At 52.3% G+C, this 27,884-nt stretch overlaps 3 protein-coding genes across 5 annotated transcripts; 1 reads left to right on the forward strand and 2 right to left on the reverse strand.

The window, feature by feature from the left end:
* On the forward strand, window positions 1-6,578 carry LOC121362793 (cis-aconitate decarboxylase-like). The gene is made up of 6 exons (XM_041484611.1): window positions 1-21; window positions 588-642; window positions 2,896-3,083; window positions 4,148-4,240; window positions 4,666-4,871; window positions 5,660-6,578. Exons 1-6 carry the CDS (start codon window positions 1-3, stop codon window positions 6,576-6,578), a joined length of 1,482 nt encoding a protein of 493 aa, XP_041340545.1.
* Window positions 6,579-9,848: 3,270 nt separating this feature from the next.
* GLOD5 (glyoxalase domain containing 5) lies at window positions 9,849-13,413 on the reverse strand. 3 transcript variants are annotated; one of them, XM_041484695.1, is made up of 4 exons: window positions 13,384-13,413; window positions 10,473-10,630; window positions 10,188-10,343; window positions 9,849-10,001 (listed from the first exon to the last, which is right to left on the reverse strand). In XM_041484695.1, exons 2-4 carry the CDS (start codon window positions 10,611-10,613, stop codon window positions 9,849-9,851), a joined length of 450 nt encoding a protein of 149 aa, XP_041340629.1. In that variant the 5' UTR covers window positions 10,614-10,630; window positions 13,384-13,413. The 3 variants fall into 3 exon arrangements, with proteins under 3 accessions (XP_041340629.1, XP_041340630.1, XP_041340628.1); XM_041484696.1 differs by lacking the exon at window positions 13,384-13,413 and adding an exon at window positions 11,769-11,925; XM_041484694.1 differs by lacking the exon at window positions 13,384-13,413 and having other exon boundaries at window positions 10,473-10,637.
* A 3,065-nt stretch (window positions 13,414-16,478) lies between these two features.
* LOC121362794 (exocyst complex component 1-like) lies at window positions 16,479-27,615 on the reverse strand. The gene is made up of 11 exons (XM_041484612.1): window positions 27,532-27,615; window positions 24,887-24,964; window positions 24,045-24,171; window positions 23,476-23,585; window positions 22,621-22,770; window positions 22,272-22,365; window positions 18,370-18,479; window positions 18,075-18,191; window positions 17,534-17,604; window positions 17,189-17,429; window positions 16,479-16,789 (listed from the first exon to the last, which is right to left on the reverse strand). Exons 1-11 carry the CDS (start codon window positions 27,613-27,615, stop codon window positions 16,547-16,549), a joined length of 1,425 nt encoding a protein of 474 aa, XP_041340546.1. The 3' UTR covers window positions 16,479-16,546.
* Between the last annotated feature and the right edge of the window lie 269 nt (window positions 27,616-27,884).

The raw sequence follows: 27,884 nt of genomic DNA on the forward strand, positions 1-27,884 counted from the left end.
ATGGTCTACTCCACCTTCCAGGTAAAACTCTTCCACGCAAACCCTCCCCATCCCTGAGCTTTTTGCACTTTAAGGAGAAAATGTCGCTTTCCGGGCGGTTCCTCCACTGGTCCAGCTGATCGTGGCATTAAACGGAAACCTGCCCCAAAATTAACAAATTCCAATGGTTTTTACAGTCACTTAATTCAGCTACTGACCTTTTCCTGTCATTCTGCTCCTTTCATGTGTCCCAGACATCTCCTGCACTGTGCCACTTGGGGGTTGTTGTTGTTGTTGGGATGTGCTCCGTGGGTTCTGCTCCCTGTGCCCACTCCGAGCTGGTCCCACTTGCTGCAGGATCTGGTGGCAGGGCTGCAAAGGCTCTGCTGCCCCTTCAACTGTGTGCCTTTATTTCCCTGGATGTTCTTGGCATCCTTGCTGGACGCAGCTTAGGAAAATATTTTTTCCCTCCTTTAAATGTGTCGTTACTTTTACGTGCTCGTTTGATCTGTGAGTGCCTCACGATGAGAGGCACAACCAGGAAAACTGCTCCGAGAAACCTTCCAGCAGCTCCAGTGACAAATTCCCTCTCTGTGTCTCTCCTCTAGAAATCCCAGAAGTTCTTGGCAAGCTCTCGGCAAGTCCACAAAACTGCTGCCCACGGTTTGTATCTGTATCTATTCCCCATCCTTTCCTAGCAGGCACCCCTAAATAATTGCTGGAAAAGAAGGTGCTGGGCTGAGCACGCCGGGAGAAATCCTCAAGTTCTTGGAAGGAAAAGCTTCCAGATGTTTGAGGGTCCTGTGGTGCTTCTTGCCCTCGGGGATAAAGGACCAGGAGAAAAGCAGCAGAGAGTAAAAATGTGGATTGTTAGTCCTGTGCTAAATCAGATCTTTAACTGGTTTAGAACCAGACTTTCCAAATTCTTTGACCACAAATGTAAGATGTTGAAAGGGTGGCTCAGATCCTTAACTCCTCCACTTGTCACTGCTTCCTACTTACACCTGATCCTGCTCTGGGCATTGCCTGGAGACATTCATGGATCTCCTTTGGATAAATAAACCACAACTTGGCCGTGTAGACACTTGGTCTATTTTGTCTCTTAACTTGGTCTAAGTTTGTCTATTAACTGATCTTAAAATATGTTCTTGGTCTATTATGTTTATTAACATATTTCTAAAAGTTTTCTTGGTTTAGTATAAGTTTAGTATAAGTTTATTAACTTATTTTAAAAAGAGCTCTTGGTTTATTGTAAGTTTATGATAGGTTTATGAAGTAATTTTAAAATATATTCTTAGTCTATTATCTCAATTTATTTTAAAATGAGTTATTTACAATAAATGCAAGGAATGTTGCTTAATGAGACCTGAGGACAAGAGAAATAATAACCCACAGGGATTTATTTGATCTTGTATCAAATTTAGTTTTTTAATGAAGTCCTGCCATACCAGGAGGAAAACCCCGGAGTCATGGAATGCTTTTAGCTGAAGGGTTAAAAAACCCCACTGCCTGCTGAGGTGACAAAGAGCATTTGATGCCGGGGAGGAACCAATCCAGCTTTTCTGGGTGCTGGGTGATGGGAGCAGATTTTCCTGCAGCCTCTCCAAGCCCTGACATCACTGCTCCCGCCCCGGGGGGTGCTCGGGGGGACCCGGGCTGGTCTGGACAGCGGGTCCCGGAGCGCTGAGTGCAGGGATTCCTGTAGGAACGCGGTCCCCGGGAGGGGAATGTTCTCCCGGCGAGTCAGGCGGTGATGGCATTCCCAGCTGTGTTTACAGGAGCCTCAGACCGGGCTCGAGGTGAGCCCGAGCATGAGCCAGCGCTCCGTGAGTCACTGATGTGACATTTCGGGATGAATCCAAACTAGCGATAGTAGAGAATGGTCATTTCATTAATTATCATCTTTGCTGCTCCAAAACCAAAGCCTCCTGTGTACCTGCCGATCTGGATGAGTTTTCCTCTTGGTGCAAAGTATTTTTTTTTGGGACATTAATTCATCTTTTATCTCCATCTGTGTGTGCACCCCTACATCCACCCAGGAGTAAGTGTATGGATTTGCCATTCTGCAAATGTTGTCCATGTAGAATTTTATTTTTCCTGCTCTCCTGTGCACTCTCAAATCAACCGTATAAATTGTAATGGGCCATAACAATTTTAATTCTATGAGTTATAAATATAACTATATTCATTATATTCTGTATTCTAATTATAGAATTATGAATAATTTTATAGATTATAAATTACTATATGAATTACAAAAATATTATATAAAAGTAATATACAATAATTTATATATATATATATATAATCTAAACAAGGCACTGAAATTAAAACATACAATAGACACAAACTGGATGTTTTCCATAGAATTTTAACTTACTTTTAATGATTAACATCATTGGAGTACATACGGCTTAAGAGCTTTGGTGGTTGAGTCAAGACTTCAGTGTCTTTTAGGATGAAACACCTGGATAAGTCCAGGCTTTGGGTCTAGTCCTGATTTCCAAAAAATTATGGAAGTTTTGGATTTCTGTGGTCCATTCCTGTTTGGCTTTCCTCCAGATGAAGGGACATAATTTTTGTTGATCCCTCCCAAAAAATGGTTGTTGGAACCCCAAAGTGAGGGGATGGGGCTGAGCTCTGAGATTTCTCTACCTGAACCTTCTGGAAGCCACCCCATCTGTGGAATATGAAATTTTATGTACAGAACCTCTGGAATCAGAGTACCCCAAGTCAGAAGGGAGCCATGGGGATGATGAATTCCAGCTCCCTGCCCTTGCAGGACTCCCCAGACTGACCCACCCGGCTCGGGCAGGGGCAGCTCCCTGGGTCTGGTGAACCAGGGGTGCGGAGCTGCGGCTGCAGCGCGGGGGCTCACCGCTGTCCTTGTCCCCTCCCTGTGTCCTGACGCTGCAGTGGCAGCCCGGAATGCCCCTGAGGACACCGTGACCAGCAGCTTCGCCTCGTTCATCCGTGCGGCGCGGCCCGAGCACCTGTCCCAGACCGTGCGGCAGCGGAGCAAGAGGATGATCCTGGACAGCATCGGCGTGGGGCTCGTGGGCAGCACCACGCGCGTCTTTGACATCGCCCTGCGCTACTGCCGGGTACGGACAGCCCCGCCACTGCCACTGCCTGTGCTACTGCCACTGCTACTCCCACTGCTACTGCCATTGCTACTGCCACTGCCACTGCCCCCGCCACTGCTACTGCCACTGCCACTGCTACTGCCACTGCCACTGCCCCCGCCACTGCTACTGCCACTGCCACTGCCACTGCCACTGCTACTGCCTCTGCCACTGCCTCTGCCACTGCTACTGCCTCTGCCACTGCCACTCCCATCCCCCCGCCCCCTGCCACTGCTACTGCCACTGCCACTGCCCCCGCCACTGCTACTGCCACTGCTACTGCTACTGCCACTGCCACTGCCCCCGCCACTGCTACTGCCACTGCCTCTGCCACTGCCACTGCTACTGCCTCTGCCACTGCCTCTGCCACTGCTACTGCCTCTGCCACTGCCACTGCCACTGCCACTGCCACTGCTACTGCCACTGCCATTGCCACTGCCTCTGCCACTGCTACTGCTGCTGCCAGTGCCACTGCCGCTGCCACCTCCAGGGCTGATCCCAGCCCTTGCTGGGGCTGGTGGTGGCTGGAACCGTCCCAGCTCCCTCTGATTCCTTGTGAAGGCTGACCTAGAACAGAGACTAGACTGAGTTAAAGAATAAAGTAGGGGTTTATTAGGAGGCCTCAACAGATCCACCTTGGGCAGCACAAGAGCCCAGCCAGGGCTACACCTCAGGTGAACCCAAAATGGTCACAAAGTGCATGACCAATCATGGGGTCCCACACCTCTATGAGCCTTGGTCCACCAGCACACTGGAGTCAATTACCCAACTACAGCCCCAACCTACGAAGTCCCGCCTTTTCTGCTTTACTCTCTTCAGTCCACTGTTGTCCATGCGCTTGGGCTTGAGATTTGGATTGTTCATCCTTGGTCCCCAGCTAGAGAAGGAATTGTTTTGTCTCCCAACTCTGTGTAGAGAGCTCACCATCCCCTAATATGAAGCCCAGACCCAAACATTAAAGCAGCACAGAATCTGAAAAACTTAAAGGCTAAAACCTGTGGCATCACCTCCAGGGCTTTCCTGACATTCCCTCCTTCCCACAGGAGCTGTACTCCTCCATGGCCGTGAGCTCAGTCTATGGAAAGCCAGGAGTGAAGCTCTCCCCGACGCTGGCTGCCTTCACCAACGGTGTGGCGGTGAGGCTGGATCTTCCCGGGGGATCTGTGCTCCTGGATCTTCCAAGGGGGATTTGTGCTCCCAGCTTTTCCAAGGGGAATTTGTGTTCCCGGATCTTCCAAGGGGGATTTGTACTCCCGGCCCTTTCAGGGGAATCTCTGCTCCCAGCTCTTCCTGGGGAATCTGTTCTCCTGTTTTTTCCAGGGGGATCTGCATTCCTGGCTCTCCCAGGGGAATCTGTTGTGCAAGGAATTAGCATTCTAGGAAACAGTGTGGTCACTGATGGGGTACAAAAGCCGGGAATCTCCTGGCCCTTAGAGGAGCCGAACCACCCCGTGGGGACACTGAGTGGAGGCTCTGGCAGAATTTCCTCAGGAATATCAGCAGGGAGCCCTCATTCCCTCAGCATCCAGCCAGCACATTCCCATCTCTGTTTCCCTGGCAGACTCATTCCATGGATTTTGACGACACCTGGCACCCTGCCACCCACCCCTCTGGGGCTGTCCTGCCGGCTCTCCTGGCAGCTTCCCAGATGCTCCCTCCGAACACCAAACCCAACGGCCTGGATTTCCTGCTGGCCTTCAACGTGGGTCTGGAAGTGCAAGGAAGGCTTATGCACTTCTCCACTGAGGCTCACGACATTCCCAAAAGGTAAAGCTCCTGTTCTTTGCCGAGGATGAAGAGGGTTGATGAGTCTGGGTTTTGAAGTGTTCATTTAGGTTAAGCCAAGTTTAAGTCCAGTTTAATTTAGCTTTACCCCAGGGTAAAGCCTTACTGAGAGCCAAATACCAGAGATGATTGCACCATGCACTTATTTGGTGATTGCCAGAGATTTTGCCTCAAAAATAACCCTCAGGAGGACTCCCAGGGAGTCTGCAGTGCCATCGCCTGACCAGCCAGCGGAGGATCCCAGAACCAAGCAGAGTTTGGTGGTGGGCACAGCCCCTGGGCCAACTGCTGCCTCCAGCAGTGCTCTGGTGTGATCCAAACGGTGGAATCTACCAGGAACTGTTCCCTTGGGCGTGTTTGAGGCTGAATTATTTGGGGTAAAATAATCTGAGGGGTAAAAAGTTTGGCTGTGTGGACACAAACCATGGCACCTCCTGGAGAAAGTTCAAATTGCTTTTTGGAGATGCTAGTTCACCCTGGTGTTTCTGAGGTTTCAAGGAGAAACTCAGTTTTTAGACTAAATTTTTGTTAATTAACTCTAAATTTAGAGTTAAACTAATATGCAGTGAAACTCTGATTTAAAGTTAAATTATTAATTAAAATTTATGTTTAAATTCTGAGCCAGGTGAATCCCACCCGCACCAAAGGCATGAGGGAGTTCCACTGGCTGATGGGCCCCTCACTTGCCGTCAGTTTTTCTGTGGGAGGGGTCCTTTCGTGTTCCCTGTGCCAGGCAGTCAGGGCTGCTCATTCCTGCCGTCCCCCTGCAGGTTCCACCCTCCCTCGGTGGTGGGCACCCTGGGCAGTGCCGCGGCCACGGCCAAGCTGCTGTCCCTCAGCTCGGCCCAGTGCTGCCACGCCCTGGGCATCGCCGCGTCCCTGGCCGGGGCACCCATGGCCAACGCCGCCACCCAGGCCAAGCCGCTGCACGTGGGCAACGCCACCCGCCTGGGCTTGGAGGCCGCTCTGCTGGCAGGACGAGGGATGGAGGCCAACCCCTTGATCCTGGATGACATCCCGGGCTGCTCGGGGTTCAGCGCCTTCTACAGCGTCTACAAGCCCAAACCGCTGTCTGCACCTGGCGAGCACCACGAGTTCCTCCTGGAAAAGCAGGACATTGCCTTCAAGCGGTTCCCAGCCCACCTGGGCATGCACTGGGTGGTAGATGCTGCCTTGTCCGTCCGGAACCTCTTCATCAACTATGCGGGGTCCTTCTCCCCGTCCCTGATCCGCACCATTATGCTGAAGATCCCGGTGTCCAAGTACATCAACCGGCCTTTCCCCAGCTCGGAGCACCAGGCAAGGCACTCCTTCCAGTTCAATGCCTGTGCTGCTCTGCTGGACGGCGAGGTGGGCCTGGGCTCCTTCTCCGAGAGCAGCATCCACCGGCAGGAGCTCAGGGAGCTGCTGGACAAGGTGGTGGTGGAGCACCCTGAAGATAATGTGGCCAACTTTGACAAGATGTACGGAGAGGTGGCCCTGCTCCTGCACAGCGGGGACGTCCTGACGGGCAAATGTGACACTTTCTATGGGCATTGGAGGAAGCCCCTGAGCAAAGAGTCACTCCTGAAGAAGTTTCGATCCAACGCCTCCCACGTGCTTCCAGAAGAAAAAATAGAAGCCATCATCACTCTGGTGGACAACCTGGAGAACCTGTCAGACAGCTCCCAGCTGGCCTGCAGCCTGTGAGGGGACAGCATGGGGGCTTGGTGAGGGGCTTGTCCTGGCAAAGCTGCAATTCCTTTCTTCATTGGTGCTTTCCTACTGATTCCCAAGGGCAGGGAAGTTCCCACCCCTTCCAGTAGATAATTCCAAAGGAACCCACGAGGCAGGAGGAGTGTGTGGGTTAACACACAGAGTAAACTTCAACTCCTGTTTGGTGCTAGCTGAGGAGCTGAAAGGCCACCACAAGTATTAAAAAACTCCCATGGAAATCTCTGAGAATCCTGGGGTATCATCCAGTTCTCCAGAAGGAACAGTACCTGTGCATTTTTTACAGCTGGATTCCGAGCTCATTCTGTGCAGAATGCCTGACTGCTGAGTCTGGGAAGAAGAGGAGGACCAGCTGCAGAGCCTGTGCTTTTCTTAGTGCTCCTCTGGGCAGTTTTGGGATCAGGGTCAGGCAATCCCACTGGCCACAGGAGACATCCATCCTTGCTGCAAACAGCCCTGCCTGCAGAACTCTCCAGCAAAGAAGGATTCTTTTCCTTCCCAGTGAAAGCCTCCTGTTTCTCCGACCCATGGGCAGTGTTTGCCACCTCTCTGTGTGCAAAGGATGGTTTGAGGACCCTTGAGACCTGGATGTCTTTTCTGAACGGGAGACAGTTGGTAAATGAGGAATCCAACATCAGTTTTACATGCTGAGGGTGATCCCTGCCCATCCCAGGGCTGTCCCACCCCACCCCTCCTGGCTTTCCTAGGCTTTCCCAGGCACCTGTTCTGAGCTGGCTCACGGGTTTCTCTGGGAGGTGACTTGGGCACATACACTGTGACTCCCACTGGGAAACTCCTGTTTCCCTCCTGTGAGAGGAGGGGAAGCTCACTGAGACTTTGCTCTTAACTCATCTGTGCTCCTGAGCAGCCATTCCCTGGAAGGCTCCTTCCCCTGCACCCCCCTGAGTGGTGAGATGGAGAACTCAACATTTCTCCACATTAAACACTGTGATTGCTGATCCAAAGAGCTCCTTTCCAATATGATCATGATAAAATTGTGGAATCTACTGTGGGAATCAGTATTCAAGAGGGATGAGATGGGAGCAGACAAGAAGGAAGATCCTTTCTCTTGCTGGTCATGGTTTGTGCAGGGAATGAACCATCCAGAAGAAAACCGTTTTCCCACCTCTGTTCATCCACTCTCTCCTACTGTCCAATATTCACAATGAATCTTGCCAAATAAAGAATTGAATTAAATTCATTTTCTCCATAAAGATTTAATGCTGCATAATGTAAACTATCCGTTTTAATTGGAATACTGACAATACAGAGGCTTTTCTAATAGATGGGAAGCCCAGCAGAGGTTGGGACAGGGACAGCTGCAGTGCTGGCCTGTGGCCAGTGGTTCCTCCAGGTGAAAACATTGAGTCCCAGAGGTTCTTTCTCCCAGAGACAACAACAACCATCAGCCAGCAAAGCCTCCGGTGCTCCAACACCACCAGTCCAAGAGAAGTTCCTCTATCATCCACACATTCCAAATACTTGCTAAATTTCCATGACAAGTTTTGAGTTTCCTGTGGTTTGGGTCAAGTGTGAGATCCCCAAAAGTGTAATTCCATGTTTCGCTCTGTGGTGAACAGGAAAGCCACAGAGCCAGGCCAGTTCTCCAGGCCAGCCAGCATTTAAAGGGATTAATATGTGGGACAGAAGCAAGATCGGCTCCAGTGGAGGGAACGAAACCCTCTCCCATGAGCTTTGACCCTCTCCCGTGGGTTTTGACTCTCTCCTGTGGGAACCAACCCTGTTCCATGGGGATTAGGCCCTACCCAAGGCTCTGACCCTCTCCTCTGGAGATTAACTCTCTCCGGTGGGCATTGACCTCTCCTGTAGGGATTGACCTTCTTCCGTGGGAACCAATCCCGTTCCATGGGGATTAACCGTCCCCCATGGGCTTTGACCCCCTCCCATGGGTACCGACCCTCTCCCGTGGGCAGGACCCCCGAGGGGTCCCGCCGTACCCGGACACGGCGGGGGCACATCAGCACCCTGGAGAGCAGCCGCGGGATGCTCCGCGGGCGCGGGGGCCGAGGGGACTCCGCTCTCGGGGATCCCTCCCTCGGATCCCTCCCTGGGATCCCTTCCCGGATATCCATTCGAGGAGATGCCCGTGGCTTTCTCCCATGGCATTCCTGTCTTTAGTTCCCACAAACGACTCAATGGAAACCAGCTCATCCCCGCTGATCATCCAAAGCAATGAATATTTTGTGACCTTGCCTTTATTAGCACTATGAAGAATTTTGAATTTCCCACGAAATTCCAGCAAAGAAAAAATAAGTACAATTCAGAGATTGTTTCAATTTTACAGAGGATTTGCACTGTAGAGGTCAGAAGAGTCCTCCCTCCTTTCCAGCGCTGTTCCCGTGAGGATATCGATGCTACCTCAGTGTGGCCAGCCTCGGAACTGCTCTGCTTGAGAATCCCCAGGTCCTTCATTATTTTATTCTTTTTAGATAACTTTGAAATGGATTTTTAAATAACTAAAGGAGAAGAAAACTCAGGACAGTCCCACAAGTAACCGGGTGCCATCACAGTCAGACTCCTCTGTGCCAGACCATCCTCAATCCCTCCATAAATCCAGGTGAACCCCTGGACTTCTGACACTGCCCTTCATGTAGGCTCCTCATCCCTGCTTTTTCAATTCTCGAGTGTCAGAAACCCCACAATTATTGATACAGAGCTGAAGATGAAACTTGGAGCTTCAGTTTCAAGAGTTTTTGAGTGTCACACTGAAGCTAAATTCCCAAATCCCAGGAGAGGAATGTGTTTGGACAGCCACTGATGGATTTAAACCTCTGGCATGCTGGGAGAGCCACCAGCATCAGGCAGCTTGAGAGGATGATGGGAGGAGGATGAGAGGAAGTGAGACAGAAATATCCAACTGTGGAAAAGTGACTCTGGAGAGGAGTGACAGGTGGACAGTGTAGCAAAAGGGATAGCAGGAATTAGGGAAGATGTCCCAGCAATTGCAATGCAGCAGCAGCAGGACAGATCTTCCCAGAAGGCCATGAAATCTCCATGATGGAGATGTATAAAAGCAGGATTCACACCCAGAGCAGAGCAGAGCAGAGCAAAGCAGGCTGCCTTGGGAAAACTCCCAAAGTAGGTCCTTGCAGCCCTATTTTGTGGCTATGGTTTGAGGCGTGTCCCAGGTTTACACAATTAAAGCTTGGACCTTTAAATGGGCCAGCCAAACCTGGCCTCTGCACCCCATCTCCTGCTGGGACCCAGGCAGAGCATGGGCTGTGGTCAGGGCTCCCCCTCAGGGCCTGCAGCCTCATCCGTGCAGTACCTGGAAACCTCAACCAGGTTCTCGTCGGGGTCTCGGAAGTAGATGGAGGTTATTGGACCCACAGCACCAGTTCTGGCCACGGGACCTTCTTCAATGGCCACCCCACAGGTCTGGAGGACACAGGAGAGCAGGGGTTTGATGGTCATATCATCACTGTGCCCTCCTCCCCCAGCCTTGACAACATGAACTGCTGCATGAGACAGCCCCGACATTCCCCAGGAAAGTGTCACTTAGAGGCCCTGGATTTGTGTCTCCTGGGGTGACACTGCCCTGGAGACTCTCTGGGCCCTCCTCACCTTCAGATGCTCCAGCAGCTGCTCCAGGGGCACTGCTGTGATCAGGCAAAAATCCGCAGAGCCGGGCACAGGGTGCCGAGCCTTGGGCTCGAACTCCTGCCCAGCCTGGTGCAGGTTGAACTTCTGCTGGCCAAAGCGCAAAGCTTTGCGATTCCCCTGTTCCCAAAGGAAAAGGCCAGAGTAAGGGAGACTTCCTGGGCTGGACACCGTCAGCACCCACTGCCCCGGGCAGTCCCAGACACCCTGGGGGCCTGGTGGGGTCCTGCTAACTCAGGTCATGGTTACCTTGAACGTCACCACCTCCATGCCCAGGACTTTGGAATAGAAGGCCACAGTGTCCTCAATGCTCTTCACGGTCAGCACAAGGTGGTCCAGGCGCTGGATGAAACACGAGGGTGGGCTTGTGCCCTCTTCCTTCCAAGCCATGCTCTCAGGGTTGGGAACTGGCATGGAAAACCAGAGAATATGGAAGTTAGGAGCATCCAGCTATGCAGGGAAATGGAAAATGATCCAGGGAGCTGAGGGCTGAGAGGAATCGCCCAGGTTTTCCTCTGTCCTGCAGGTGGCAGAAGTACAGAAGCAATAAATCCTCCTCCCTGCAAGAGCCTCGGACCCTGGTCTGCATCTGGTGGCACCCGAGCCTGTCAGAGCCCCTGGCTGGGCTAGGTGTGGGCACCAGCTGGCTGATGTCGCTGAGGGCTGATGTCACCAAGATGCCAAGCTCTCAACACACAAACCCCGTGTGCACCAAGGATGGGACCATGGGTGTGATCCTTCCTCCAGCCCCCTCTGGGGTCCTCCCAGGTGTGGACACTCATCCAGGTGGAGCCAAGCCAGAGAGTGGAGACAAACTGGAGCCTGGCACAGCAGCAGGAAACATCTGGGGACGTTTCTTGTCATGTGTCTTTAAGCTGCCAGATGTCACCACAAGGCAGAGGGTGAGGCCAGGGGCTCAGGGTGACACAGTACCAGGGCTCAGGGTGGGGGGACTCCCCAGATTGGGGTCACAGGTTCCTGGTGGCTTAGGTTGGGTTCAGATCCTCTGGCACTGCCCTTGGCTTTTAGGGACATGGGTTAGAGTGTTGGCAGGCCAGGGGGGATGGTTGGACTCAATGATCTCAGAGAGCTTTTCCAGCCTAAATGGTTCATGATTCTGCATGGGAAGTGGTTGGTGAGGAGAGACCCCACAGCCCCACTGGCACAGGAGCAGGGTCAGTGTAAAGCCAGGTGCAGTTTCACTGGGATGTCTGCTCCCGACAGCCAGAGGAGCCTGTTTGGAGCAAGATCCCATTATCCCCTTCCATGGCATGGCCTGGGCTGTGTCCAGTGACTGCACTGGTTATAGGGGAGCCATCAGCAGATCCAGAGGGATCCCTGCCCCTCCTTGCTGGTGTTTGGCGTTCAACAACCTCGGAGCCACCTCTGCAAATCCCTTCACCCTGGGCGTCCTCTCCAGTGCTCCCAAATTGCAGCACCTTCATATCCCAGCCTACAGCCCCCACCTGCTGCCCTCCCCTCCCCTCCCAGGTGAGCCCTTGAGCCAAAAACTGAAAGGAAAGAGGGTTCCAAAATTCCTGTTACCTGCAGAGGGAAGAGCTGGGAAGGCAGCGCTGGATGGTTTCCTATGACCATCCCCTTCCTGCTGGGAGTAGCCACGTCACGGGACAAAGGGAGGGAATGGTGAGATTGGAAACGGGAGCTCTAAACATTGCTCCCTGCAGAGGTGGACCTTGACCCAAAGGCCAACTGCTTGAAAAATCCCAGAAAAATAGTCTGGATTTTTCCCTTTACAAGGGTAAGTTGGGTTTATGTGCTGGCTTAAAGCTCCCACTGAAGAAGCCAGGATATCCCTGGAGAAGAGGGGCTGTCCAAGCAGCCACAGCAGCCTTCCACCTCCCTGGCAATGCACAGGGAATCTTGCCTCCAAGATAATTTTCTAACATGCAAAATAAATAAAATAATCTTTTATTTTATTTAAAAATAAATAAAATAAAGTCCTGTGAAGCAAATATCAAGGAGTTCAAACTCTTCAGTTGTTTAGGAAAAAGTTTGTGACAGAAAACATGTGAGCCTCGTGATCATCCCAAGAAACAGAGACAACATTTAAAGAATGACAATAATATTGGTGAGTTGCTGTAGGAAGATTCCTACAAAAACTGGTTAAAAGCAGACAATTCCCTGCAGGATCGGTTTGGATCTCTAGAACTGCACGTTTCTCCACTCCAGTTAAGATGTGAGCAAATCTGAGCTAAAAGCAATAAATCCATTAATATTTACAGCTCTGGACTTTCATCTGCTGGATGACTTTCAGTGGAGAGCCGTGGAGCAGCAGTGCCTGTTGGGATATCTGGATGTGGGAACACCTCACACTCAGAGCGTCTCCATGTGGTTTAACCCTCTGGTTTAGCACAGGCTCACTGAAATTCGAGCACAGAAAAGGAGAAAGTCCCTGGAGAGAAAACATTTTTCCATTGTGAATGTTCTGCTGAGGACTTGCAGCACCAGTGCTCACTCAGGGGGAAATCTGAGGCTTGGAGTGTCATTTCCTGGTGGCAAAATGGTTTCCTGGAGCAGGGAAGTTGTGGTTTGGGTCCAACAACTCCACTTCTTCAAGAGAGATTTAGTCCAGGACCAACAAGTCAGAGGGACTTTGGGATTAAGTTCAGGGTAGGACCCCAAATATCCTACTTGGGAATGGTTTTGTGTTCAGCTCCTTGGAGGTGTGACTGCAGACAAGGATTCCTGAGCTGCTCCCGACATCCAGAGAGGGATTTCCCTACATGTTGGACATGGTGATGGAGTTGAAATAGCTCAGCACATCCTCCATGGTGAAGTCCAGGGCAATCCCTGCTCCTGCATAGCAGCGTTGGATGAGCTCCTCAAACTCTTGGTACTGCCGGATGAATCCCTGCTCCATGGCCTGCCACACCACCTGGAAAACCAGAACCCTGCTCCATGGGCTGCCACACCACCTGGAAAAGCAGAACCCTGCTCCGTGGGCTGCCACACCACCTGGAAAAGGAGAACCCTGCTCCATGGGCTGCCACACCACCTGGAAAAGCAGAAGCCTGCTCCATGGGTTGCTACACCACCTGGAAAAGCAAACCTGAGCTCCTTCCCCTGCCCCTGCAGCCACACAGGCAGTGCAGTGTGAATCCCAACCATCCCAGTGTCACACCCATCCCACTCCAGTTACCGGCAGAAGATTTTCCTCTGGGGACAGGTGTTTGTGGATTGTCCTGTAGACGCTCTCCAGGGCCCTTTTGACTTCCTTGCCAGGATATTTTTCAATGACTTTCCGGAGTTCCTGCTTGCTGTAGGCCAGCTGGAAGCTGACCTCCTCTTCCTTCACCCCCTGAGCCAGGCGGGCTTTGACCCCGTCGAAGAAATGCTGGGAAGGGAAGGAGACATTCCATGAGGAGCCATCCTGAGGTATTCCTGCACCAGGGCTGACCCCTGAGCACTGCCCTCCGTTCCCATGTCTAATTCAATTGAAAAAAAAAAATTTTAAGAATGCTTAATGAAGTGTTGGAGATTTTTATTCTTCAGCAGAACTTAGGGAATTTCATGGTTCTCTCCCCTCCCTGCCTAACAAGCAGCATCCCTAAGGGCTGCAGGCCCATGGAGCAATGGGACTGCTGGAAAATCCCTCCAGTTCCTTGGTGCTCCCCTTGGTTTTCTCCCCACAGAGGGTTTGGAGCCAGAGGTGGGGAAGGGGGATCCCAGAACCTGCAGAGGTGTAAAGCAAAACCAGAATTTTCTCAGTTCTCCTGACATCTCTGCCAGAGCTGGACAGGACACTCACTCAACATCTGCTGTAAAACAAGGGAATAATCCCTTCCTTCATCCTCCTGTGTCTTCATGCAGCCCAAGAATCTGTTTGGGTATTCCTGCTGCAATTTAGCTGTGGAGAAATACCCTAAATCCCAAGGATTTTGAGTTCCGAAATGTATGAACTGTTTCCAAGAACCAGAAATTGGCTTCTGCATTACTTACACCTCTTTGCACCTCCTCTTGGTGAAGAGAAACTGGGAGAGCTGGAGACGGCCATGCCAGGACTTTCAGGTGCTCTCATATCCCACTCAACTTTGTTGAGAGCAATAAAATTATCTTTTCCCTTAGAAAAGGGAGAATTTGAAGCCGTAGCAGAGCTCAGGTAGCGCAAGACACGGAGCTGATTTTCCAGCCAAGCCAACAAATGTTTGACAGCAATGACTGGAAACAAATTGGAAGTAACAGGTCCCATAAATAATTCCAGCTGAGCTCCATCTGTGAGACATTTTAGGGAGAGGGAAGGAGCGGAAGAGCTGCAGTCTCGGGAAGGAAGGAATGTCTGTTTGAGTTAGCAGAGCCAGATGCTCTTAGCTCAGTTAACAAAGCAGCCACTTGGGAAGTGTTGGATGGATCAGCCCAGGCAGCTGTGAAAAAAGAGCTGGGATCTGCCAGATGCCGGCACGCAACCAGAGTGGGAATGGGAGCAAACTGGGAACAAACTGGGAACAAACTGGGAACAAGCTCCCCACCAATGCTTTGGAATTCTGCCCCCCGTGTCTTGGTTCACCATTTGGAAATGGTTACAAGGACAAGGCAGCAGGAAAATGGAAAAACCCGCACATGGTTTTTGATTGTCGTGACACGATTGTCAAAGAGGAGTGGGAAAGGCTTCCTTGGGGGAAAGGCAGGCTGATCACATTGTCTGGATATAAGGAACTTTCTCCAGTGACAAGTTGGGATGATCAATCAAACCTGCCCAGGCATGTGATAGAGCCCCACCGCTGGAGCTTTCAGGATGTGACCGGACAGGGAGCTACAGAATCTCATCCAAGCAGCCTCAGTGAAGTTTGGGCAAGGTATCCTTTGGGATCCCTTCCAGCCTAGAATTCTGTGATGCTGCTGAGGTGGGACTGCACAGACAAACCCAGAAGTGGTCAGGAAAGGGAACACTGGACAGGACACTCACTCCACATCTGCTGTAAAACAAGGGAATAATTCCTTCCTTCATCCTCCTGTCTCTTCATGCAGCCCAAGAATCTGTTTGGGTATTCCTGCTGCAATTTAGCTGTGGAGAAATACCCTAAATCCCAAGGATTTAGAGTTCCTAAATGTACAGATTGTTTCCAAGAACCAGGAATGGGTTCCTGCACTATTCACACCCCTTTGCACCTTCTCTTGGTGTCTGTGCTCAGACTGGAAGAGCTGGAGAAAGCCATTCCAGGATTTTGGGAATCCCTGAGCAGAATGAAATCAAGGTGCTCTCATATCCTGTGACAACAAAGTAACATAATCCCAGACTGGATTCAGGGCAGGGAGATTTCAACACCAGTTAATCCAGAGTTTTGGGAAGAGCCCTTGCCCTTGGAGGCCCAGGCCAGGGTCCTGTGCTCACCTTCAGCCTCTCCAGGGGCTGGCCCACGTACGTGGTGACGTATTTCTCCATGTGCTCCCTGGACCTTTGCTTGGCTTCTCTCTTCTTGCCCTCCAGGCAGGGGATGTTCCTTTGGCACAGGAAGTTGTGGACATGGTGGAAATTTTCCATCATCACCATATCTGTGTTCACCTTCAGGTTTGCTGAGGAGAGGCTGCTGACTGGAAAGGAAGGACTCAGGTGTGGAGAGAAGCCCCTGCAGGCTCTCAGGAGGGATGAGCCTTTGGGACGGCTCGTTTGAACCGTCTGACTTCAGAGGGAGTAATTATAACACAAATCCTGATCCCTGTCCATGATTCCCTGCCTGACCTGCTTCCCTGCAAACATTCCTGGAGCCTGGCAGGGCTGTGCCCACGGATTTATCAGTGGGTCACCCCAGGCTCACCTGCAGGTGGGAGCTGCCCCTCTGCACCACCTTGTAATCTGTGGTCAGAGCTGGGAATTCTGCAGCCCCTCAGGTCCTCTCCAGGCAGGAACACAGGATATTTTCACTGACAGGAAGCTAAGGGCTCCAGCTGGGACAACATAGGGATCTACTGGAAGCTCCCCACCCCGCTCTCCCAACCCCTCTCTCCCTACCAACACCCCTTGGTTTTGAGGGTTTTGGGGGAGTTTTTCTGGCTCCCAAGACCTTGTAAGAGGAGTCTGATGTGTCAGGAGCTCCCCCTCCTCAGTGAGGGAGGAGATGTTGGAACTGGATCCAAAGCCGAGCCTTTGTGTGTCAGCTGAGCCCTGTCACCCCCGGGCCCATCCCCTTGTGACAGAGCACCCAGAATTTGCCTGGTGCTCCCAGAACCTTGCTCAGGGAAAGGGGACAGGCAGCTCCCACCCTGCCACACCTGGAATGTGCCTGGTGCTCCCAGGATCTCACTCAGGCAGAGAGATTTCAGTGCCCAGGGACAGGCAGCTCACCCTGCCCTGGTGGCCCAGCTGGTCACTCCTGCAGCTGCAGGGGGACATTTCCTGACCAGAGCACCCAGCCTTGGCACTCACTGCTGCTGAAGACGCTGCTGGCCAGCCTGAGCTGGGCCTTGTCCAGCTCCCCCCGGCGCTGGGATGTCCGGAACACCTCCTCGGAGAGCGCCACGAACTCCTGGAAGTGGCTGACGCAGGGCAGGATCCCCCCTCTCGTCCTGCTGCCAGTCTTGGCCTCCTCCATCTCCTTGCACAAGTTCCCCTGACAATGACACAGAGAGGTGGCACCCTCAGATCCGACCTCATCTGGTGGAGCACAGGGCAGGAAACAAGGCAAGCAGTTGGGTTTGGGAAGGCTTCTGCCATTTACAATGCCTTCTGTAACCCCGAGGAATGTGGTACTCCGTGTTTGAGGCTGACAGGGAGCTGTGCCATTGGCAGGGGCTGCCCAGGGAGGTTTGGGGTCCCCATCCCTGGAACACCTGGGTGTGGCACTCAGAGCTCTGGGCTGGGGACAAGCTGGGGATTGGGCACAGCTTGGACTGTGTGATTGTGGAGGTCTTCTCCAGCCTCCATGGTTCTGGGATTCTGTTTGGGAGGTTCTGGAAGAGGTCAAACATCACTCGGGTCTGTTGGGCTCCCTCCCACCGTGGACACTCACGATGCATTTGTTGAAGCTGCTCTTGGCCAGGAGCAGCACATTCCCCAGGAGGGTGTGCAGGAAGGACGAGGGGGGAGCTGAGGAAGGGCCCCAGTTCCCAAACACGGAGTCACTCAAGGCCACCAGGACCTGCAGGCAGCCCAGTGGGTGAACCTTGTTGCAGACATCCAGAAATGCCCTCAGCTCCGGCTCCAGGCAGCTGAAGATCTCACTCAGCATTTGGGTTATGGCTTCTTCTGGCCTTAAAAACCAAACCAAATCATGAAAAAGTCAGGAATTAACTGGGAGGGGACACTTCAGCCTGTGTCCTGTCAGAGCACCCAGGGTATCCCCTTCCCCACTTACTGGCTCTGGCTCTTGGTGCGAGGAGGCTCCTCTGGAGGTGCCATGGGCTCTCCTCCCTTACTGGCAGATCCCTGAAAAAAGATTAGAGGGGAAGCTATCAAAGGATTCCAGAATGGTTTGGGATGAACTCCAAAACCCTGCCCTGGGCAGGGACACCTCCCACTGTCCCAGGCTGCTCCGAGCCCCAATGTCCAGCCTGGCCTTGAGCACTGCCAGGGATCCAGGGGCAGCCACAGCTGCTCTGGGAATTCTATCCCAGCACCTCCTTGCCCTCACAGGGAGGAATTCCTTCCCAATATCCCACCTAAACCCACCAAATTATGATTTGTCTGCTCTCCTTCAGCCAGGAAAATGAGCTCTGGATTTATTTCTGCTGCAGCTTGTTTAATGCTTGGAGACCCCTGATTTTCCTGGAGCTGTCAATTAAATTCCATTTAAGCTTGCCTACTGCTGGTTCCTGGAGGATGAGAGCCCAGGAGAGCCCAGGTCCCCATGGATGTGCCAGCCTGGGTAATGGGCCTGGAGGGGACACGGTGCTCACCCTCACCCCCAGCGCCTGCAGCTCCACGGAGTCGCAGCCGAGGCAGAAGAATTCCTGCAGGAATTGCTGTTCCGAGGTGCAAAGGGGCTGCAGCTCGCTCAGCACCTGCTGCAACACCTGCTGAGAAAGCACCTTTGGTCTGGAAACCCTCTGGGATTCACTGGGGACACCGGAGCAGCTCTGTGTCCACCCGAGGGGACATCGGGCAGCACAGGGAGTGCCTCAGGCTCTGCCCCGGGGAGGGGTCATGGGGTGGGTGGGACATGGAACTCCTGAGGAGCCCTCAGCTCCTTACCCTGCAGATGTTCCCCCTGGCTGGGGTGTCCTCCTGGCTTTCCCTGCTCCTGGGGAGGCTCCACCGGGGCTGCCTGGTCCCCATCGGCTTCTCCCAAGTGTCCTGCAGACCTGCACGGGGTGTGGGACGTCAGAACTCTCATCCCCCTGGGATTCTCCAGCTCCTGGAGTCCTGGATACTTCAAGTCTTAAATGGCTCTTTTTACATCTGACCTCATGCAGGAATTAATCTTTTCCTGTTGCATTCAGATAAATGGGGAATTCGGATGAAATTCCCAGTTTTTCTCTGCCTTCTCACCTGTTTCTCCCTCTTTTTCATTATTTTTGTTTCATTAAACTGCCTTTTGATTTCTCTGATTGTGGTGTTTATTCCTTTGCTGCCTTGTGCTTACTCCTGACAGCTGGGTTGCGGAAAATCCCAGGGGATAAGAGAACAGATCAGTACAAAAACCTGCAAAAGCCCCAGGAAAATTGTTTGGTGCTTAATTTTGATTGTAAATTGCCATTAAAAAATATCCAGGGGAGGTGGGAATGGCTTTTTCTCAAAAAATGCCTTTATAAAATTAAAATCTTTCACTGGAAATAAATATATTACTGCAACATTGGCAGTTTTAGCACTGGGAGCTTGGCCTGAGTGGAAAAGTTGAAAAAATCCATTGAAAGATGTGTTTAAAAACATTTTTCTACTCCCTGAAAGGAATCATTGGGGAAACATCCAGATTATTTCCTAATTATTTCCAGAAATGGGAATCATTCCCCTATTCCAAAAGTTCTGGAGGAGTCAGGTCACCTCCACCAATCACAGTATCTCAAATATCCCCATTTGAGTCACTCCTGAAGGGTTTTCCCTTTGGGAAGGATTTTTGAGCCCCAGGATGAGCAGGGATGAGGGATGAGCCAGCCCTGCTCACGACCTCAGCCTTGCTAAAACCAGGACTAAATTAAGAAGCTGCTTCCTAGCCTTTTTCTCACAATTACATTATAATTTCACCAGCTGGGAAGTGGCAAAACCAGGAAAAAATAAATCTTCCAACAGCAAGTGGGAAAGAATTTAACAAACCTGCAGAAAACGGAATGGCAAAATGAGAAAGGACTTAATTACTGGCCCCTAATTGCTATAAACAGCTCGAGGTTGCCTTCTAAACTCTCCCATCACATAAGGCAATATATCAGCAGGTGGTGCCATAAATAAAATACTTTATGAGGGTGGGGAATCAACCCAAAATATTTACTGGGATAATCAGGAGAAAGGAAGTGGCCTGGAGACCTGGACTGGGATATTTTCCAGCAGGGATGAGGAAAGTTTGACTGCAGGGATGAGGGATGTTTTGGGGCAGGGATGAGGGAAGTTTTGGGGCAGGAATAAGGGATGTTTTGGAGCAGGGATGAGGGATGTTTTGGGGCAGGGATAAAGGATGTTTTGGGGCAGGGAGGAGGGATGTTTTCCAGCAGGGATGAGGGATGTTTTGGGGCAGGGATAAAGGATGTTTTGGGGCAGGGAGGAGGGATGTTTTGGGGCAGGGATGAGGGAAATTTTCCAGCAGTGAGGAGCGATGTTTTCCAGCAGGGAGGAGGGATGTTTTGGGGCAGGGATAAAGGATGTTTTCGGGCAGGGATAAAGGATGTTTTAGGGCAGGGATGAGGGAAGTTTTGGGGCAAGGGGGAGGGATGTTTTCCAGCAGGGATAAGGGATGTTTTCAGGCAGGTTTCCTCACAGCCTGGGCTCCATCCATGAGCAGGAAGGACCTTGGATGAGGTTCATGCAGAAATCCAGCAAAGCCAAACGTGCCCTGCAAACCGTCCCGGGGGCAGCCAGCTCTGCGGGAATATTGCAGCAGGACCTCCGGGAGCGGGGACAGCCCCGGGGACAGCTCCTGCAGCCGGACGCGTCTGCAGCACCCTGGAGAGCCGCACTGGGAGTTTGGGCTCTCCTGGAGCTGGGAAGGGTCACCTTGCCCTGCAGAGGGAGGGGGACGCTGTCCCCCTGCTCTGCCCCCAGCGCTGCAGAGATGGCACAGAGAGCTCGATGGGACACCGCCAGCCCCGGGGAAGGTGCCACGACCTCTGTGGGCACAACTTGCTAAAAATTCCCCCTTTTCTCACGAACTGCGAGGTTGTTCCAATGCGCTGCTCACATCAAGGATGGGCTGAACAACCCCAGCCCAGCCTGGGGCTTCCTGCCTGTCCCAGACCTGTCCTCACCCTCTGGAGCAGAGCAGAGACATCTCAGGACAACAAAATTCACCCTGTCCTGCCCGTGGAGAGCCCCAGCACTGGGCAGACACTTTGGGCTGATTTCTACCAGAGCAGGAACACCTTGTAGCCTTCCAAGGGTTTTCTCCTGGGGTTTAATCCCTCCTGGTTTACAGACTTGTATAGGATTTAAAGATGGATAAAATACTGAAGGAAATCCCAGTTTAATGTTTATGGAAGGGGATGGGGCAGACTGGCTGTCACACGTGCCCAGCACCACCTTTTGTTTAATTTAACAACTTTATTCCCATAAATGGTCCAGTGGTGCCCATTTGGGTGCCATTTGGACTACTTAGGTGAAATTTTTCTCTTTTTTTACAGACTGCTGTGCAGGTATTTGTGTCAGCACTCCCCATCCTGCTTTGATCCCAGGGGTTTGAGGTCCCCTGTTTTCCCAGCTGCTGAGTGACTTTCCCAGGGGATTGACACTGGGAAGAGGAGCTGGAAGGGGTGGTCGGGATGTTTTGGGTGTGAGGAACCCCAAAAGTGGGAGCCATAAACCGCCTTCATTCCCTTCCTTCAGCTTCATCCCCTGGCTTGGGATCTGGACATGGCTGATGAAGGAAGTGCAGAGCTGGAAGTGCTGACTCTGATGGACAAAACACACCAGCCTGACCTTCAAACTGGGCCAAACTGGCCTGGAAATTTCCATTACAGCTCTTTGTTTTACTGAGGGAAAATGTGACTTGTGGGCCATAAAAAATTTCCAGAGGAGACAGATCAGTTTCTCTTTTTATCTTCAGAAACACCTGACTGGAATATTTTGAGTCAGACCCAGCGATTTTGGTGGAAATGAGCACCTTGGGACAACACAGCCTGGCAGTCAGCTCACTGTGAGATCATTCCATAAATATTGCTGTGAATTCCCCCTGTCTTCTGGGACAGGCTTCCCCCTGCAGGGGAAAGTGTCTGAGGAATCTTGCATGAAATACGAACCAGGCTTTAGACAATCATAAAATCACAGAATGCTTTGGCTTGGGGGTGACCAAAAAATCACCTCATTCCACCCCTGCCACGGGCAGGGACAACTTCCCCTCACTCTCCCAGGTTGCTCCAAGCCTGTCTGACAAGGTCTGGAACACTTCCAGGGATGGGGAATTACAGGGTCTTCCTGGAGCCTTCTCCAGGCCGAACAGCCCCAGATACCTCAGCGTGTCCTCATGGGAGAGGAGCTCCAGCCCTTGGAGCAGGTGAAGGCAAGGGAAGAGAAAACCTGGTGAGGTTTTTTTCAGCAGATAATGGTGGAGTGGGAATCTTTGAGAGCCAGGGAGAAGGGAGCTGACAACAGGTTTTGTTTTCCAGGCTTTTCTACATCCCTCTCTCTCTCCTGTGGCTGCTTGGAGCACGATCCCAACCACCAGTGTGTCATTCCTGAGCCCTGCACAGGGAAGGGAAGGGAACACGCCGGTGTCCCAGCCGGCTCTGAGAAGCAGCTGAACAAAAGTGGGGAATTCATGGAGCCAAGGCTCTCACAAACACTGCCTGGTGTGGAGCAGAGCTGGCTTTTCCCACCCTGCCACCTGCAAACCCAGGAAATAAAATCCTGGAGCAGGCCTGGGAGAGCCACCTGTGCTGGAGGTGACTGTCACCATCCCGGGGTGCCAACAAACCCTGCCCAGCAGCACAGAGGGCAGATTTTGAACCACTCACTTCCTTTTCTTCTTCCTGACAGGGAGATCTTGGCCTGTTCAAAAAGGGCTCTGATTTCCCGCTCGTAGAGTCTGCCGAGGTTCTGGGAATATACCTGGAATGGGCAGAAAAGGCCAGATAAGAGCAAAAAGCTGAGATTTGGGCATTTCAGACCTTTCACTTCAGCACGACCCTGGTCCCCCTCCCCAGTCGGGCACAGAGCTCCAGGCTGGCCGGACATTCCCAAAGGACCAAAGCCTGGAAGCTCAGGTGTCTCACAGTGAGAGCCAGGTCCCACCAGGAATTCCCCAGCTGGACCTGCCTGTCCCCAGGGGAGGTTTGCAGCGCTTGCTGAGGGCTCCAGCTGTACCTTGGGGAGGTCCCAGAAGAGAGCAGGGTTGGTGCTCCTCAGCCAGGCCATGAGGGGGCTGTAGGGCAGCAGCTCCTCGTGCTGGGGCCTGTGCCTTGGGGCAGCCATGCTGCCAGTGGGGGCACCAGGAGCAGGGGCCTGGGAACTGCCCTAAAGGGAGAGAAATTACACCATAAATTCACATCAAACAGCCTTGAAAATGTGCCGGGACACTGCACCCACAGGGCTGTGCAGGTGGGGTTGGAGTGGGGCAGGTTTGGAGCAGATCCAGATGGAAAAGTTTGCTCAGGGATGTGCCCAGCCAAGGCCTGTGAATCTCCAAGGATGGAAATCACACAGCTCCTTCCCAGCTCCCTTCTCAGAACTGCTGCTTGAAACGGAACACTAAGGATGTAAGGAGGTAAGGATTTAGTAATTGCTCCTTTCCATGGAAGGAAATCTGTGGGATTGCTGCTCACAGGGGTCTTGGCCATAAAATCTGTTAAATTGCCAGATCAGTACTTGAAGGTGTTAATCACAGGATCACAGGATTGGGGTTTATCCTGGGATTTTAGGTTACAAACAGATCAACAACCCCCAAAATAAAATAAGAAAACCTAAACAAAAAATCTTCAGGCCTAAGGGCTTAAGGAATGTCACCAGAGGGATTTTGGGAGCATGATTTCTCCTGCATCCCTGGAAAATTAAGCTGAGGACTGAGAGACAATGGCAAGGGGAAGGTATGTGGGAAGATCTCTTTGGAGAGACAATTTAGGTAAATCCTGTCACAGCAGCATGTCCTGCACCACTGGCCCGACCTCCCCAGGATATTCCAATTTCCCAGGATTTCAGGCTGCCATGAAGAGTGGAGCCCACCTGCAGCTCGAAGATGTTTGTGATGTGGTTGATGAAGGAGCTCTCAAAGTTCTGCTTGAGAGTTTCAAACAGGATCAGCTGCTCTGCCACTGCCTGCAGCTTCCGGTAACCTCGGGGAAAAAAAGGATATTTTGGGATTTGAGGGGTTCTGGGGGAGTTGCAGACCCACATTCCTCAGAAAACTGGGAACTCAGACAGAAGTCCAGGAATAAATCCACCCAAAAGCTGATGAAAGGGCAAAAGCTTTCCTGTAGTACCAAGGAAATACAGACAAGGAGTGAATTTAAAAAATAAAAATAATCCATGAGTCCAACCTTAGCCAAGGAGACCCGCCCAGTCTCGCCACAAGGAAAACCTGGAATTTCCTGCCAGGATCAAGTCCCTGCACACTTCCAGGGATCCAAAAACTCCCACATCCTGCCACAATGAACTGCTGTTTTTTCATGCTGGAGCACAGACAGCACCGATCAGGATTTCCAGCCACAGCTTCCCCAGCTCCTTTCCGAGCTCCGAGAGGTGTCTACCCCTGGCAGGGCGATCCCGTGGGAGGAAGCCCTGCTCCTACTCACTGGGGTGGATGGGAAGGTCCATGCAGGAGGACAGAGCCCGCGCTGCAGCCGTGCAGGCTGCGATGGCTGCGGGGCTGGACAGATCCGCCCGGCTCAGGGCGGCGCGGTGCTCCCTGCTCAGCTGCAGCTGGCTCTGCAACACAGCCAGGGAGGGCAGCTGCAAACACAGCCAGCCCCTCATCCCTCCCTTTCCACTCCTTTCCCTCCCTTCCCATCCCTTCCCATCCCACTGGGAGTGCTGCTGGCTGGAACAGCCAAGTGCTGCCCCCAGCAGCAGCTGCTGTGTCCGTCAGGAAATCCATGGAAGTCCCCATGAAAACCAATGTTCTGCTCAGGAACAGCTGCAGTGGTGGAGAAGGAAGGCCTGGTGTTGCAAGCTTTGCCTCTAATTAATTCATTAAGTTCATTAATTGCTGGGTTTGTATTCCCAGTTCATGCTTATTTAATCAGCTTTGCCATTCCTAATCCTGCCCTGGAAAAGGCCTTTCAGAGACCCCTCTGGGCCATGGTGAGGGTCCTGCACATCCCAGTTCTTCTTTGTCCGTCCTCACCTCACACCATCCCCCATTTCCCAGCCAGAGGAGCTCCATAGACCTTGCAGACAATCAGAGCTTCCAGTGTTTAAAATTCCCTGGAAGCTTTTCCCAGCAGATTCAGCTGCTGAAGATTAATGTCCTTGCAAAGGCACGCACCGTGAGGAACAGGAGCTCATCCATCAGCCTGGTCCTGTTGGAAGCGAGGCGGTGCAGCAGGGAGTTCTCCCGGTGGATGCGATCCATCTGCTGCCTCACACCCCCCAGCAGCTCCTCGCAGAGCTGCAGGGTCTCCTCCAGCCTGGCCACCTCGGCCAGCGCCGCGTCAAGGCAGCTCATCAGCTGGGCCACCTGCTGCCCCGAGGAGATGATGGCCTGGAGGTTGGCCTGTGGGAGGCAGGAGCAGAGGGATTCAGAGCTTGGCAGGGGATGTGTCACCATCCTGGGGTCAAATGTCCTGTCTCTCACCCTCCTGAGGCACAGCAGAGAACATGTCACTGTAACCTGCAGGATGTTGGTGGAAGCGCCACTGTCCCACCTTGGCCAAGTGCCACCTGCATGTCCCCAGAGCCAGGGCACACAAAACCCTGTCCTGAGCAAGGTGTCCCCTCAGGGCACTTCTAACTGCCCCAGCAAGCAAATTCCTGGGGAGTGTCCAGGAAAATCTGGCCATGAGCAGAAGAGTCTCCATCGGTCCAGAGAGGCCACCAAGCCCTGCTGGTTCTGTTCCCTGGGAATGTGTCACTGCAGGGAGTGTCCAACCCTCACCTCCACAAATAGTGGAGTCTCCGGATGACCTGAGTGTCCATCCCACAAGATTTCAGAGAATGCCAGTCTGGTTTGGGTTGGGAAGGGACCTTAAAGCTCTTCCCATTCCATCCCATGGGCAGGGACACCTTCTCCTGTCCCAGGCTGCTCCAAGCCCCAGTGTCCAGCCTGGCCTTGGGCACTGCCAGGGATCCAGGGGCAGCCACAGCTGCTCTGGGCACCCTGTGCCAGGGCCTGCCCACTCTCCCAGGGAACAATTCCTAATTCCCAATATCCCATCCATCCCTCTGGCAGTGGGAGCCATTCCCTGTGTCCTGTCCCTCCATGCCTTGTCCCCAGTCCCTCTCCAGCTCTCCTGGAGGTGCTTCAGGCCATGGCAGGGGCTCTGAGGTCCCCTCTCCAGGTGGATACCCCCAGCTCTCCCAGCCTCTCTAACCATGGACACTCATCTCCAAAAGCACTGGCCATGGTCCAAATTCTGCTTCCCTGCCGCACCCAGGGACCCCATCCTGTCCCATCAGCTCTGCCCAGAGCTTCCCTTTTATTAATTTTTCTTTAATAAGAGCCAGAAGCCTCCCCCATGCCTGCCCCTGCCACTCCTTCAGGCTGTCACCACGGGGAGCATTCCCGGTGACATTGATGGGACAGTGCTGTGGGAAGGGGCCTTCCAGAGGCTCCAGGAACAGGAATAAAATCCAGGTACAGCACAGAGCTGCTGGGAGCTGCCTGCAGTTCCACATGTGCTTGGATCCTGGAATTCTGGAAGAATATCAATGTCCAAATCAGAGCCCTTGGCCTCCCAGTGTCCTGGCCGTGCCGTCCTTCCCTTTGGAGAAATCAACTTTTCCTTGCTGCCAGTGCAGGGATTTCTGTGATTCCCAGAACAGCTGGGTTAGAGGAGGGTGATAAATAAGGGAGAGAAAGCCAAGGTGCTATCACTGGGATGGGGGGAAAACATTGAAATGGATGCATGTGCTGGTCTAACTTGCTGGGATTAATAACATTTAATATTGGAGATTAGAGCTCGGAAATGGAAATGCTCATTAATTAATTTGTATTAGAGGGAAGTCACACTTATTCATTAGAGGGCATTAAAATAATGTATTCAACAGCGCCTTTCATCTCAAAAAACTTAATAAAGATGTATTTGTTGCTCTCCCAGGGTGTTTTACAGCTGGGAACAGTCACAAAGTGCCTGAATTCCTTGCCAGGAGCTGGCAGGAACAAACCTCAGGAGTTTGGGCTTCCAGATTAACTTCCAAGTGTAATAAATCATATATGGGAATACAGCAAACTCTGCAGCTAAAGGAGGCTCTACTTAGGGTTTGTGGTTTCTTGTATGGTTTAAGATATTTCCTTTGGCTTATTTTTTCCCCCTTTTTCCTTGGCTACCAACAATAAAATCCCAGATATTTTAGCAGAAGGTAAGTGCTCAAAGCAGCTTTCCTAGGTTTTTTGTTCCAGCACTTAAAGGAGAAATTTCCTCTGCAGAAATGCAATAAATCACAGCAACACAAATGGAGTCAGTAAAGACCAATAGTCAAAAGTCATGGAATGGTTGGGGTTGGAAAGGACCTTAAAGCCCATCCAGTTCCATCCACCCAGGGATGGGGGCCAGGGATACTGAAGGATCCTCTTCCAGAGGACCCTTGAGCTCCTTGGCTTAATTTCCTCTCTTTCCCTTCCAAATCTATGGAAAACCACAGAATCCTCGAATGGCTTGGGAAGGAAGGGACCTTAAAGCCCATTTTGCTCCAACACCTTCCACCTTCCCAAGCTGCTCCAAGCCCCATCCAACCTGGCCTTGGACACTTCCAGGGATCCAGGGACAGGCACAGCTTCTCTGGACACTCTGTGCCAGGATCTGCCCACCCTCACCAGGAATTCTGGAAATATCCTGTTCCTTTTCCACTGGCCCTTCCTACTGTTTTATATTTCCTTTTCAATCTCCTTCCAGCTCTGTTTCATTTCACTCTCTCTGAATCCTGCTTTTCCTTCTGTAGGGGCCCCTTTTTGCCCCTTGTCCTTCCTCAGCCAGCCCCAGAGCACCCCATACCCAGACCCTTCCCTTCCCTTCCCTTCCCTTCCCTTCCCTTTCCTCCCAGAATTTCTCCCAGAGCAAAGGGCAGAGCTGCTGATGCCCAGAGACACAACCCCTCCTTCTGGGCACCTCCGTGGCTCCATACCTCCTCCAGCCCCTGCAGCTCCTGGACCAGGTGCTCCATGAAGGCCATGGAGTGGTTCAGTAGGGGCTCCTCGTGCTCCTCCATCAGCGCCAGCACGGCCACAGCCTCCTCTGGGCTCAGCTCCTGGGATGGGCTCAGCTCCTGGGATGGGCTCAGCCCCTGAGATGCACTCAGCTCCTGGGATGGGCTCAGTCCCTGGGATGGGCTCAGCCCCTGCTGCAGCTCGGCCTCCGCCTGCTGCTGCCCATCCTGCCGGCACCGCTGCATCCCTGGGGCCGCAGTTCTCCTCACAGAGAGCAGCAGGCACAACTCGCTCCCAGGACTTTTCCTGGGGAAGGCAGTGAGAAGCACAG

The sequence above is a fragment of the Pyrgilauda ruficollis genome, unplaced genomic scaffold (assembly GCF_017590135.1).
Source record: "Pyrgilauda ruficollis isolate IOZ18807 unplaced genomic scaffold, ASM1759013v1 scaffold67, whole genome shotgun sequence".
NCBI classification, from domain to species: domain Eukaryota; kingdom Metazoa; phylum Chordata; class Aves; order Passeriformes; family Passeridae; genus Pyrgilauda; species Pyrgilauda ruficollis.